Source organism: Nicrophorus vespilloides, unplaced genomic scaffold (assembly GCF_001412225.1).
Source record: "Nicrophorus vespilloides isolate i.1.1-1 unplaced genomic scaffold, Nicve_v1.0, whole genome shotgun sequence".
Classification (NCBI taxonomy): domain Eukaryota; kingdom Metazoa; phylum Arthropoda; class Insecta; order Coleoptera; family Silphidae; genus Nicrophorus; species Nicrophorus vespilloides.
In genome coordinates, this window is record NW_017099847.1 from 22,619 (window position 1) to 35,737 (window position 13,119).

The window sequence follows — 13,119 nt, forward strand, 5'->3', positions numbered from 1 at the left end:
GATTTATTATATAAACCGTGAAGACTGTATTTTCAACTTTGATAGCTTATTACAAGAATTTGGTAAAGACCACACGATCGGCTGTAGGTTCATAAGAAAGATCATAATTTTGTTTTCAATTTGCATATTCGAAGATTTAATTAGCGTTTGTAGTTATCGAGTAATTAAATAAAATGTAAAGATTCAAGCTCGAATTTTAATGTACAAATTTGATAGCTTATTTTGGGTAAATAATAAATTCTACAAATCTGGCTGTAAAATAATTATAAAGATTATAGTTTTATGTTTAATTTGCATATTTAATGATCTAATTAGCGTACTCTGTTATCGAGTAATTCAATAAAACGTGTACCACGTTCTTATCGATTTCTTATATAAATCGTGATGACTGTATTTTCAACTTTGATAGCTTATTACAAAAATTTGGTAAAAACCACACGATCGGCAGAAGATTCAATGGAAATATCATAATTTTGTCTTCAATTTGCATATTCGAAGATATAATTAGCGTTTGTGGTTGTCAAGTAATTAAATAAAATGTAAAGATTCAAGCTTGAATTTTAATGTACAAATTTGATAGCTTATTTTGAGTAAATAATAAATTCTACAAATTTGGCTGTAAAATAATTATAAAGATTATAGTTTTATGTTTAATTTGCATATTTAATGATCTAATTAGCGTACTCTGTTATCGAGAAATTCAATAAAACGTGAAAACGTGTACCACGTTCTTATCGATTTCTTATATAAATCGTGATGACTGTATTTTCAACTATGATAGCTTATTACAAGAATTTGGTAAAAACCACATTATCGGCAGAAGATTCATTAGAAATATCATAATTTTGTCTTCAATTTGCATATTCAAAGATATAATTAGCGTTTGTGGTTGTCAAGTAATTAAATAAAATGTAAAGATTCAAGCTTGAATTTTAATGTACAAATTTGATAGCTTATTTTGAGTAAATAATAAATTCTACAAATTTGGCTGTGGAATAATAATAAAGATTATAGTTTTATGTTTAATTTACATATTTAATGATCTAAATAGCGTACTTTGTTATCGAGTAATTTAATAAAACGTGAAGACGTCTACCACGTTCTTATCGATTTCTTATATAAATCGTGATGACTGTATTTTCAACTTTGATAGTTTATTACAAGAATTTGGTAAATACCACACGATCGGCTGTAGGTTCATAAGAAAGATCATAATTTTGTCTTCAATTTGCATATTCGAAGATTTAATTAGCGTTTGTGGTTATCGAGTAATTAAATAAAATGTAAAGATTCAAACTCGAATTTTAATGTACAAATTTGATGGCTTATTTTGGGTAAATAATAAATTCTACAAATTTGGCTGTGGAATAATTATAAAGATTATAGTTTTATGTTTAATTTGCATGTTTAATGATCTAATTAGCGTACTTTGTTATCGAGTAATTCAATAAAACGTAAAGGAGTGCGTGCAATGTAGAATTGTTAAAATTGTATTAGATCAATGTTTGTATGTAATCAAATGATATGAATGATAGGAGATGAATGAGCGTCGATTCCGATTTGGAGCGGTCAGTAGGTAATCCGTTAAATCGCAGTGCGGTCGGAGAGTCTCTGGAATTGGGGCAAAGAAGCGAACGCCGTCGAGATTCCACTTCTTCGACTCCGTTGGCCGCAAACAGTCGGTCACTATGTACGTGCTCAGTGGTTTCGGTGCGCTCCTCTTCATCGCGATACTCACGTGCTGCACGTCCACGGATACCGGAAACACGACGGAGAAGGCCTCATCCTCCACCGATTTAGCAGTCGTTTCAAGAGGAATGAAGAGCACCATGTACAAGGTTATACCATACCTCTTGGTACCAGCGCTCGCGATGGCAGGAATCATGCCTTGGATTCTGCCAGGAATCCAGCTGGCCGTCACTATGGTAACCATGCTCAACAACATGGCCTTCTCCTCCGCCCTCTTCATGCTCATCAGGAACTACATCTTCAATACCAAGCAGGAGGAGCACATCGTCTACGTCAATCACGGATACAAGAACAAGCACAAACATAGGTGATTTTCGGAGAATTAGTGTTCATTTTAGACAAAAATGAAAAAAAAAACAACTAAATCATTCTTGCCTTTGCCAAACGTAAAGTAAATAAATAAACTAGTGTACCTTAGCAACCAAATTACTAACATAACAACTAACAACGTGCATCGATTTCGATGCATCATCAAGAAGTAATTTCGTTTATTTTTGAAACGACTATTTATTATTTTACTTTTACTCTTCACAACTACCTCAATTATTTTTATTAATTATTTATTTAATAGATGTATACTGTTTGTTATCTCCTTTTCTTTGTTACTTTATTGTTATCAAAACGTTTGTTTTCAATTTTGTTAGTATTTATTGAATGAAGTCATTTCATGTGCAATTTCTCTTCGTGATGATATTTTCAACGAAACACAAATAAATTATTTTATAAAATTTTTCGTTATTTTCTTAAACCACATAAAAAATGCACTAATTAAAGAACGTAAGTATATATTCAACGATTTGCATATTAAGTACAAATCTAAATATAGATCGATTTTGGAAAGTTAATTTATTATACAAAAAAATGCATTTCTCTAGAAAAATGACAAAATTAGTTCATGTTTTATTCCTATATTTACGTTGATGAAAAAATGGAAACTTTTATCTACTATAACTAATTAATTCGTATAATTTTACTAAAATTTCCATTTACAAATCAAAATTCGAAGGTATGAAAATAAATATATTAAACGTATAAATTTGTGTTAATTATACAAGTTTTCCGTTACAACATGAGCTTTACTTGTTAAAATATTCATTTACATTTACTTCAAATAATTAATAGTAAAATATTCGTAAAAAATCATGCATAATTAATGAAATTTCAAGTTCATGTCTAAAGTGAGTAAATGTAATTAAATAAAAAAAACTTGGAATTTCATTTTGAATTTTTGATTGAATCAATTAATGTAGTAATAATATATTTAATTGCTTCCTGTGAATCTTGTCACTATCAATAGTTTTCATAACAACGAATTAATTTATACTTTTTTTGAAGGTTGTTATTATGTTTATGTAAAAACTTTTACAGTATGTAAGATGTTGGAAGAAACGCTTTCAAAATGAATTATCACGATTTAGTTTCTATTGAGTTGTTTAAAAAAGATACAAAAGATCATATATTCTTATGGTTTCATTCACTTTCCTGTAATTCGCGTTTAAAATTGAAAAAAAAGGAAAATTAATGTTCGAACAAGTAGTGTTTTCAGTGATTTTCTCGAAAAGTATAATAGATTCAATTGATCCAAAAGACGCATATGAAACCTGAATGTATGGGGAATGAGGAGAGTATTCATACATTATTATGGTTTCATTCTTTTTCCTGTAATTCGCGTTTAAAATTAAAGAAAAAAAACAAGGAAAATTAATGTTCGAAACAGTAGTGTTTTCAGATTTCAGTGATTTTCTCGGAAAGTATAATAGATTGAATTGAACCAAAAGATGCATATGAAACTTGAATATTTGGGGAATGTAGAGAGTATTCATAAATTGTTATGGTTTCATTCATTATCCTGTAATTCGCGTTTAAAATGAAAAAAAAAAACAAAGAAAATTAATTTTCGAAAAAGTAATGTTTTCACATTTCAGTGATTTTCTCGGAAAGTATAATAGATTGAATTGATCCAAAAGATGCATATGAAACCTGAATGTTTGGGGAATGTAGAAAGTATTCATACATTGTTATGGTTTCATTCGTTTTCATGTAATTCGCGTTTAAAATTGAAGAAAAAAAAATGGAAAATTAATGTTCGAAACAGTAGTGTTTTCAGTGATATTCTCGGAAAGTATAATAAATTGAATTGATCCAAAAGATGCATATGAAACCTGAATGTTTGAGGAATGTAGAGAGTATTCATGCATTGATGTGGTTTTGTACATTAAGCTGTAAATTGAAGCAGTGTTTAGACCGGATTTGTGATTCATAGATATTATGTAGGCCACCCAATATACTCGCAATAAGGTAAGCGTTTGATCAGTGCTATTACTAATTATATAATTTAGTTTGGATCTTAAGATTACGAATTTTAGAATATTATCAATAACACATTTATTTTGTAAATATTGAAAAATACAAGAAATTCAAAGAAACTTAACATTTTATTCAACAATTTAACACGTTATAAAAGGTAAATTTTGTATACTAATTTCTATTTTATATACTACATATATTTCTAAGACTAATTACGTTGTGAACTGTTACTTATAGAATTAATATAAATTTTGATCATTTCATTGGGACTTGTTGATGATCAAGGCGGCTTCCGTATCTTCGATTGTCATATCTTCATCGCCCCATCCCCAGATCTCTTTGATCCTAATTTTTCTGCTCCCGTCGCCTGTTCTTAAAGCCCTTCTAGTCACGACCTCATGAGGAACGGTCTTCAAATCGTAAGCCCAACCGAATTTTGCGCAAAGATCAATGAAGGCCAACGTCAAATTCAACCGGTAATTCCCCAACTCCGAAGTCTTGTAATCCCACGGGAACACGTGATGGTAGTTGTGCCAACCCTCGCCGCACGCCAAGTGAGAGACGAGTTTGTTCTCGGTTGGACCAATGTTCCTGAAAGCAAATGAAATATTGTGAAAAAACAAAACAAAAATTGTTGCTGCAACTGTCGTACCTGTCGTAAGGTTTCATGCCGTAAATGTGAGCAGCACTGTTTACGAGCCACGTGGAATGGACGCTGAAGATGTAACGAAAGGCAGCAGCCATCGCGAATGAAGGATAAAGATCTTCGTGCCACAAGTAGACAGGTATCAGGGTTGGTATGAGGAAGCAGCAAATCAGCATTAAAGGTGCGTAATACCTGTAAAAATCAAAGATTAATTAATGATTAAGATTAATTAAAGCTGTTGCTTATACCTGTGTTGAAACATCAGAATGGGATCATTAGTGATATCGGTCATATCGATGACTTTTCCTTTTTCCTTCACTTCCTTCTGCTTCTTAACAAAGAGCCAACCCATATGGGAGAAGAAAAAACCTTTATAAATCAATTAAGTTAATCAAGTGAATTTTCATGTTTTGTAATTGGTTTTTTACCGCGTTTCGCGTTATGAGGATCGGCGTCTGTGTCCGTGAACTTGTGATGCATCCTGTGATCTCTGACCCAGACGAAGACGCTGTTCTGGAAAGCCGTGGTTTGGAAGAACAGCAGAAGAATCCTCAGCGGAAGTTTCGCCTTATAAGATCTGTGCGACCAAAGTCGATGAGCTCCGGCCGTTATACCTTGCGCCACGAGAAGACCGTAAGCGTAAGCTAAAAACCAACAATAATACAAGTGTTAAATCCAAATAAAAAAACCAATTCAGAAATACCGAAGAGGAGGATTCCGATTTTCCAATCCCTGAGCGCCACGTAAACTCCATGGAAACTTAAGACGTGAAGAACGATGAAGGCGATGATGTTCCTCCAGACGATATCCCACTCGTATTTCCGTTTCCTGTCTTCATTTGTTTCCGGTTGCGAGGATTTCCCGCCGCCCACGATCTCGATGTGCGAGTGGAACGCGAGCGACATCTTCTACGCAACACAAAACGACGATGTCCATTAATGTCTTTCTTCACATACTAGGCAAGAAATATAAGAAACGGGAATCGTTTGTAACAAAATCCGTATGTCGTCTCAGCAAATTCGCAATAATCGCGGGAATCATCAACATCGATTTTAGGTGTGAGTTTGCAAATGCAAGCGAATGTTTAGAAACGTAAAGCAATGAAATTTAAAGAAATTAATTTATACATTTTAGAAATTTGTTAACAATTCTTCGTCTGTTAGTTCTAATAGAACTTTTTCTCTGATTCTTTACACACAAAATTTATACATTTTCAAGTACTATTAACAGTTTTTTGCAACAAATTTCTAAGAAATATCATAGAAATCCCTTAGAAATTGTTTAAACATGTTATAGAAATTTCATATATATTTCTTAGAAATCTCATATAAAACTTTTTGCTTAAAATATTTTCTTTTACTATTTTAGTTATTTACAGTAGAATTTTGTACTGAATTATTTACAGAAATTATAATATTTGTAAACGAGGAGATAAAGAAAGTATTAGTTATATTAACAGTAAAAAAAAGATTTTTATTAGAAAAATATTCAACTTTTTTATATAAGTACAAAGGGTTAGTTTTCAACGTTTGGTTAGAATTTATAAAATTTAAATAAATAAATAGACATCATTTACAAGTACATACAAAAGCAATTTGATATTTGTCAGTAGACAATAATCCAACGAAATCATCCACATTTGATTTTTATTACTTATCAGTGTAGATTTTTAGAAAAAATACTTTTTTCTTCAGATTTTTCATTGAAAATGTTAAAATAATTAAATATGGTTTTAAACCAAGAAACGGGTTTAATTAATATATGAAATTTCACGTAATTTGTCTCAATAAAGCAAAAAAAAAAACAGATCGTTTTTTTCTCTGTAAATGCAAAATTCGTTAATAATTAATGGATTGCCGCAATATTAGTGATAACAAAATCATCAGTATTCTTATTTTTAAAACATTCGATTAAAGTTGGCTGTGAAATTTGCGGTTTTCGATAATTCAGATGTTTTCTAGTAGACGCAATGAAATTAAATAGTTGAATTAGTGTTGGAAGGAATGTAAAAACCTAGGGTAACGACAACGTAAGTAACTAAGGTAACTTAAAACAAATGAACCTTTAAGTGTCTAGTAACCAAAACAAAATGAATACAATGATGATATTATTCGGATTTTTCCCATTAAAATTATAGTTAAAAAAAAATGGTCTTTGTGTAATTTTTTTTCAGGATTAATCCTGAAATATTTACAAAATGATATTTTTTTTTACATATGAGAGCAAATCGAAGTTGCTAAGTAATCCTTGTTACGTCGCGTTCGTGCATCCGAAACTATGGTAACGGAAATCAACAAGTGGTAACTAAACGCTTCAATTTTTCGCTGTTGCATGGAAACAAGTACACTTAAAACCTAATGATAACTAGTGCAAACGCATATGAACAAATAAATATATTTTTTTTATAGAAGCTGCCTGTTGTGGACTTCAGCAGCATTCAAGTCTTCGGCGGTCATATCACCATCGCCCCATCCCCAAATACCGCCCGCTATGCCGTGACCTTCTCTTCGCTGATCATCCTCGAGCAGTTCTTCCGATTGAGTTGGAGATCTGGTTCCATCTCCGGTGCGTTTGGATCGCCTCTCGATCATATCACGCGAGACCGTTTTGAGATCGTAAGCCCATCCCATCCAGGCGAAGAAGTCGATGATGCTGGTGGTAACGTTGAGTTTGTAGCCGAGCTCAGACGCTTTGTAATCCCACGGGAAGATGTGGTGGTAGTTGTGCCATCCCTCGCCGAAAGCAATTGCAGCAACGAACTTGTTTTCTGTAGGTCCAATGTTCCTGCACATCAAGAAAGAAACATTAGATAATTGTTGAGATGAAAATTGGTAATTTACTTGTCGTATGGTTTGGTGCCGAAGATGTGAGCTGCACTGTTCACCAACCAAGTCCCGTTCAAGGAGAGCGTGTACCGAAGAATGGTGGTCACGTACCAACTGATGTACAGCTTCTCGTTCCAGTAGTAGCACGGCACAAGCATCGGAACCAGAAGGCAGCAGATCGGAGTCAGCAAAAGGTAATACCTGAATACAAAAATGAAGCATTCACATAACTTTCCCCTCAAACGTTTTTCACTTTCTCCATTGAGAGAGCGAACATTTTCCCATAAGACACGTACTTCTTTTGGAACCTCACCACTGGATCAGCAAGCATATCGCTCATATCAACAGTTTTCCCTTTCGTCATGATATCCTTATGCTTCCTCACCAACAACCAACCGACGTGAGAAAAGAAGAAACCTAGAAAATCAATTCGTTTAAATCCAACAATTTATTTTTACGAAATCAAACCTCTTTGCGCGTTATGCGGATCGGCGTCCGTATCTGTGAACTTATGATGCACCCTGTGATCCCTCACCCATTCGTACAGATCGTTCTGGAATGCTATGGTTTGCGCAAAGGCCAGAAGAATCCTCAACGGTAGTTTAGCTTTGTAGCAGCGATGAGCCCACAATCTGTGCGCTCCGGCTGTTACACCTTGCGCCCCGAAGATCGTCAAAAATAAACCTAAATCAATAATTGAATTATATTTGATTTTTAAACTACAATTATTAAGTACGTACTCCAGAAGAAAGTTTTCCATTTGCACACGCAGAAGAGTAGGTATAAGCCGTAGAAGCTGAAGATGTGCATGTAAAGCATTCCCAGCACGTTCCTCCACACTATGTTCCAAGAGTATTGCGGCCCTTGTGGCGTCCTCTTGGGTCGGACTACTTGATGCTGTTGCTTAATAGGGGATTCCCCGCTTCTAGTAGCTTCATCCAAGAAGAGAGCCGAAGCTCCTATGAGGTTTGGAGCCATTTTCCAAAACTACCTAAATTGTTGAAAGAAACACAACTTGCTGGATAATCTCTCAATTTTTCAACACAATCCAACTGTTTAACTAACTTTTTTTTTCTTACTAATCTTTACAATTTCCCAATGAATCTTGAACAATAATTGAATTTTTTCAATTATTTTTTTTTGTATAAGTAAATGTAAACACTACAAAAGATATGCAAACAAATTTCGTACATTTTTTAACACAAACTTACAAAAAAGTGTATAATTATAATACAAAGTTAGATTACTATAAAAATGAAATGGAAACAATAAATATAATGAAACTTTCTATAAAATTAAATAATGAAATAAAAACTTATAAAAATAATATAATTAAAAACTTTAAGAGCAATCGATAACTTAATTATTATTGAATTATTAAGATAATTCTTGAAATTTGAAGACAAACAACTCTTGTTTAATTAGGGATTTTATAATTAATTAGAAGTATTGATCAAAACATTTGGGCCAATTATGTGTAATTAAAATAAGACAAAATTTACACAGTGATTTGAGATTAATAAATGAAATATTCTTTCATTGTTAGATCTAAAATTGTAACAAGAAATATTTGAGAATTTATGAAATATTAAAATTATCAAATTAACAGGTAAATATTGTTGAAATTTGCTCAGATCTTTGAAAATTTTAGTTAAATTAATCAAATTTTATAAAAATATTACTGAAATATTGTGCCTACTTCCTCATTTGTGCAAATCTTGTAAAATTTTATGAATTTCATGAAATTGATACACTTTTTTTGAAAATTGGAACATTTTTTCTAAAAATAAAAAGAAAATAACTGAAATTTTAAACAGCAAATGTATTTTTATGATCTCAGCAGTATGAGGTAACATTTTTGAAATTCAGTTGTTGAAAATAGTTTTACTTGATAAAAAAAAGAAATTAAAAGTTTACTCATTGATGGAAAAAAAGCCCCAAAATAATTAATATTTAATTATGATAATATAACAAGAAATTGCTTAATTGCAATTAGTATTTGAATATTGAAGTTCGAACACAGATCCAAAACTACAAATGCAAGATGCACGATCACTCATAATTTCTCCATGCATAATTGCTTTCCCAACTACACTTTCTACCATGGGAATTCTTGAATCGCACACGATTATAAACATAATAAACGTCTGCATTAACAATCTAACAATACAAAACAATATACAATTAAAACGTGTCAAACACGATTTTAAATATACACAAGTGATTGTACGTTAATTTAAGTGATTGTGAATTAATCGCGTGCAATTAGTGCAGATAATCATGTGCATTAGCTGGAAAGTAAGCAGATACATCTAATCTTGATAATTGCTTATTTTTCGAACGACCGAAGGAGAAACGGACATTCAGGTTTTAATGCGTGTCTCGTTTAATTGCAAAATTTCTCGACGATAAATTGCGAATCATTTTTCTTCTCGCTTTGCAAGTGCCGTTTTTCCCATGGATGAACGGAAATTGAAGGTTAATACCATCGCGAGTAGAAAGTCTTGTCTTCCTCTCAATCTTCTATACAATTGAAATTGTTATTATTATTATGTATATAAATATATAAATAAATGCGCTTAGTCAACACTGCGCTTTCTACTTCTTCTTAACCGGTAAATCCTATAAATAGTTGATTTATTAGGCTCAGAAACATTGAATCTGGAAATTATCTGGGTAGGCTTTGGAATTTGCAACAACCATCAATTACTCTACTCTATACTTCGTTTATTTGGTTGTTATGGGAACAAAAGTATATTGTTGTTAGAAAATCGGACTAATCGAGGAAATAAAATAAACCGCAAATGAATCCGGACTGATCGAAGTATTGCTGTATTAAGATGTTTCTTTTAAATTTTTATTACTTTCTCTGCTATTAAATGAATTCTGATGTCAATTTGTGATTTATTTGCGAGAAAATCGAATGATTGAAGTAGAAAACTTTGCGGATTGTTCGGCGGAGAAACGCGAAGACGACCATTGTTTCCATTGTTGCTAGATTGATAAAATTGATATAAAAAAGAGCATCTGGAAAGCGAGTGGTGAAGTGTGAAAAGGATTGTTTATTTTTTTTAGAAATGATGATACAATTAGTAATTTTACAATTGTAACATAATTGTGTTGCATATGAATAGAGTATAATTCTGTGACGGAGAATGGATGAGCTTTCTTCGGATATATTTACTATTAAGGTCAGCAGATGATGGCGGGAAGTTTAAAATTGCATCGATTGCAGGAAACAAGAGTATCATATGTAAAGAAGCGTCGAAATCTAATACTAATTGAGTGTATGTTTCAAATGTCGCAGTTTTTTTTTACATTAACCAACTTTAAAAAGAAATGGAATATTACAAGAAATAATAACATTTTCAATTAATTAACTTAAAATTAAGGATAATTAATTGAAATTAAAAGAAAACTGAAGAATATTTACTCAAATTTTTGTTGCTTTTTACAAACTTAAAACTTAACTTTATGTAGTTTATTAAGTTATTAAAGCTGAAAACTTATATTTTCTTAACTTATTTACGTGTTATTTGCGTACTTAATATGATAATTAAGAAGTTTTTTTATGTACATATGTTCAGGAGAAAAAAAAAGATCAGATTAGATGATGATATATTTACATTTCTAATGCTTTTAGCACAGAAACGACAAAGAAAAAATATACCTATATATTGTGTTTTTCTTTTCTTCTGCTTTTTGAAGCACTCAAAACTTCAAATACATACGATAATTCAGCATTTGCATCAGAAACTAAATACTTTTAACTTTATTTTCTTCTTAATTTCTCATTAATTTATTTTGAACTCACATTTTTTTTTCAAAATTGAAATTAAACATGTTTATTTTCTACAATTTCTTTCTCAAACTTTATTTTTAAAAAAAAATTTATAACAATTTAATACATTTACTAAATTTTCAAAAATATTCACAGATTTTGTCAATGAAATAAAATCAAAATTTTAGTTTTTTTTTTTCCAAATAAATTGAAAATTAATTGAACTTAATTATTTATTCTCTCACTTTGAAAAATCTTAAGTATTTCACTAATTTCTTAACATTTAGTGAAAGAAAATATTAGTAAATTAGATAAGAAAGGGAAATAAATCAATAAATATATTTAGTTTGCATTTTTTTATTGTTCACAATGTTTAATTTTTCATTAATATTTCGTTAATTCATATATTCTTGGTGATGTTTTTCATTTTGTAGTGTTTATTAATTAATAATTGTTAATTTTATAGATGAAATTATGATTGTTTAATTGATGTGGATGATTTACAGGTAAATTATTAAATTTTCCATTCACTTCATTCAACGCTGAGTTTTCTAATTAACGCAAAGTCTCTTGGAAAAGTAAAAGTTAAAACAATGGAATTAGGATGGATTCGTTGCAGTTAACAGCGAAACGTGAAAAGCGACATAAAATATATGAAAATATTTGTGTATAAAACAAAGTAATTTCAAGTGGTTTTCTCTATTAGACATAAGTAAACTTGACTAACCTTAAGAAAACTCTTTGCGAACTGATGAATCCTTCGGGATGAAAAAAAAAATTACTGTCGTCTTATCCAAGATCTCGAAGATCCGACGAAGAACTGACGTCGTTGCGAAAATCTGTGTCAGAACTGCGAACGGAACCTGCTCTGCGGCCCCATTTATAACATTGAACTTGAACGCAAACCGCGGAGGAATATCGGTACTTGCTACATGCGATTCCAATGCCAGAGGGGCATCCTCCTCACATCCTCTCCACCAACCTAGTCGCGAAAATATTTCACTCCTCGTATCTTTCGTCCTCGTTCCACACACGCGTCGCTCTCCATCGAGGAGCGGCCGTGGCCACTTTCCTCGAAGATCATCATCGTCGTCATCATTTTCATCAGAGATATCGGTCATCCTCTAGGCCCGTCTTCCAACTTTCGCGCATTTCATCGAATCGCTAAAACAATTTCACGAATATTCACACACAAATTTCAAATGAAACATAACGATGTTGAAAATAAGTTTCGGAAACACTGGTTCTATTGACTATATCAATATTGAACGATCGTAAATAACTCACACAAAACGCAGATTGTTGTTAGTGTTTAGCACACATTTGATGTAAATGAAAGCAAAAAAAACTTGCTGCACATTCAATACGCTAATAAAATAACTAAGGAAAAAAACTGCATTTCCTCACTTTATTAGTACAGTGCAAACAAGCGAAATGCTTTTAGAAATTCGTAAAATATTTTAAATCAATTTACATAATTTTTACAATATTTCAGTTAAAAAAAACTTTTATTTTCTGAAAATTTACATATGTTTATTAATTCAGCTATTCTTAACAATCTTTTAAATCAATTTAGATAACTTTAATATGTTTCAAATTAAAAAATCAGAAGACTTTGAAAATCTGCATTTTTATAAATTTTCTTGAAAATTTCACATATTTTCATTCAATTTTCATAGAAATTAAATTTTTTTTATTAATTCAGCTATTCTTAACAATCTTTTAAATCAATTTGGATAACTTTAATAAGTTTCAAATGAAAAAATCAGAAGACTTTCAAAATCTGCATTTTTATAAATTTTCTTGAAAAT

The 13,119-nt window shown here is 31.3% G+C and overlaps 3 protein-coding genes across 3 annotated transcripts; 1 reads left to right on the plus strand and 2 right to left on the minus strand.

Moving 5' to 3' along the window:
- The first annotated feature begins 1,688 nt into the window (after positions 1-1,688).
- Positions 1,689-2,192, plus strand: LOC108565799. The gene has a single exon (XM_017925417.1). It carries the CDS (start codon positions 1,689-1,691, stop codon positions 2,058-2,060), a length of 372 nt encoding a protein of 123 aa, XP_017780906.1. The 3' UTR covers positions 2,061-2,192.
- Positions 2,193-4,233: 2,041 nt separating this feature from the next.
- Positions 4,234-5,616, minus strand: LOC108565803 (acyl-CoA Delta(11) desaturase-like). Its single transcript, XM_017925420.1, has 5 exons — positions 5,406-5,616; positions 5,131-5,346; positions 4,951-5,071; positions 4,709-4,894; positions 4,234-4,647 (listed from the first exon to the last, which is right to left on the minus strand). Exons 1-5 carry the CDS (start codon positions 5,605-5,607, stop codon positions 4,317-4,319), a joined length of 1,056 nt encoding a protein of 351 aa, XP_017780909.1. The 5' UTR covers positions 5,608-5,616; the 3' UTR covers positions 4,234-4,316.
- Positions 5,617-6,488: 872 nt separating this feature from the next.
- LOC108565802 ((11Z)-hexadec-11-enoyl-CoA conjugase-like) lies at positions 6,489-12,460 on the minus strand. Its single transcript, XM_017925419.1, has 6 exons — positions 12,036-12,460; positions 8,268-8,518; positions 7,996-8,211; positions 7,824-7,944; positions 7,543-7,728; positions 6,489-7,486 (listed from the first exon to the last, which is right to left on the minus strand). The coding sequence occupies exons 2-6, from the start codon at positions 8,503-8,505 to the stop codon at positions 7,105-7,107; spliced, it is 1,143 nt and encodes a 380-aa protein (XP_017780908.1). The 5' UTR covers positions 8,506-8,518; positions 12,036-12,460; the 3' UTR covers positions 6,489-7,104.
- Between the last annotated feature and the right edge of the window lie 659 nt (positions 12,461-13,119).

What these genes read in the sequence shown, in the direction of transcription:
- LOC108565799 (XM_017925417.1), top strand. Translation starts at nt 1,689, where the DNA reads ATGTACGTGCTCAGTGGTTTCGGTGCGCTCCTCTTCATCGCGATACTC.
- LOC108565803 (XM_017925420.1), bottom strand. Translation starts at nt 5,607, where the DNA reads ATGTCGCTCGCGTTCCACTCGCACATCGAGATCGTGGGCGGCGGGAAA. An exon ending in AATCGGAATCCTCCTCTTCG is followed by an intron (nt 5,347 to 5,405) that starts GTATTTCTGAAT and finishes GTTGGTTTTTAG; the next exon opens with CTTACGCTTACGGTCTTCTC. An exon ending in TCCTCATAACGCGAAACGCG is followed by an intron (nt 5,072 to 5,130) that starts GTAAAAAACCAA and finishes TGATTTATAAAG; the next exon opens with GTTTTTTCTTCTCCCATATG.
- LOC108565802 (XM_017925419.1), bottom strand. Translation starts at nt 8,505, where the DNA reads ATGGCTCCAAACCTCATAGGAGCTTCGGCTCTCTTCTTGGATGAAGCT. An exon ending in TCCGCATAACGCGCAAAGAG is followed by an intron (nt 7,945 to 7,995) that starts GTTTGATTTCGT and finishes TTGATTTTCTAG; the next exon opens with GTTTCTTCTTTTCTCACGTC. An exon ending in GGCACCAAACCATACGACAA is followed by an intron (nt 7,487 to 7,542) that starts GTAAATTACCAA and finishes CTTGATGTGCAG; the next exon opens with GAACATTGGACCTACAGAAA.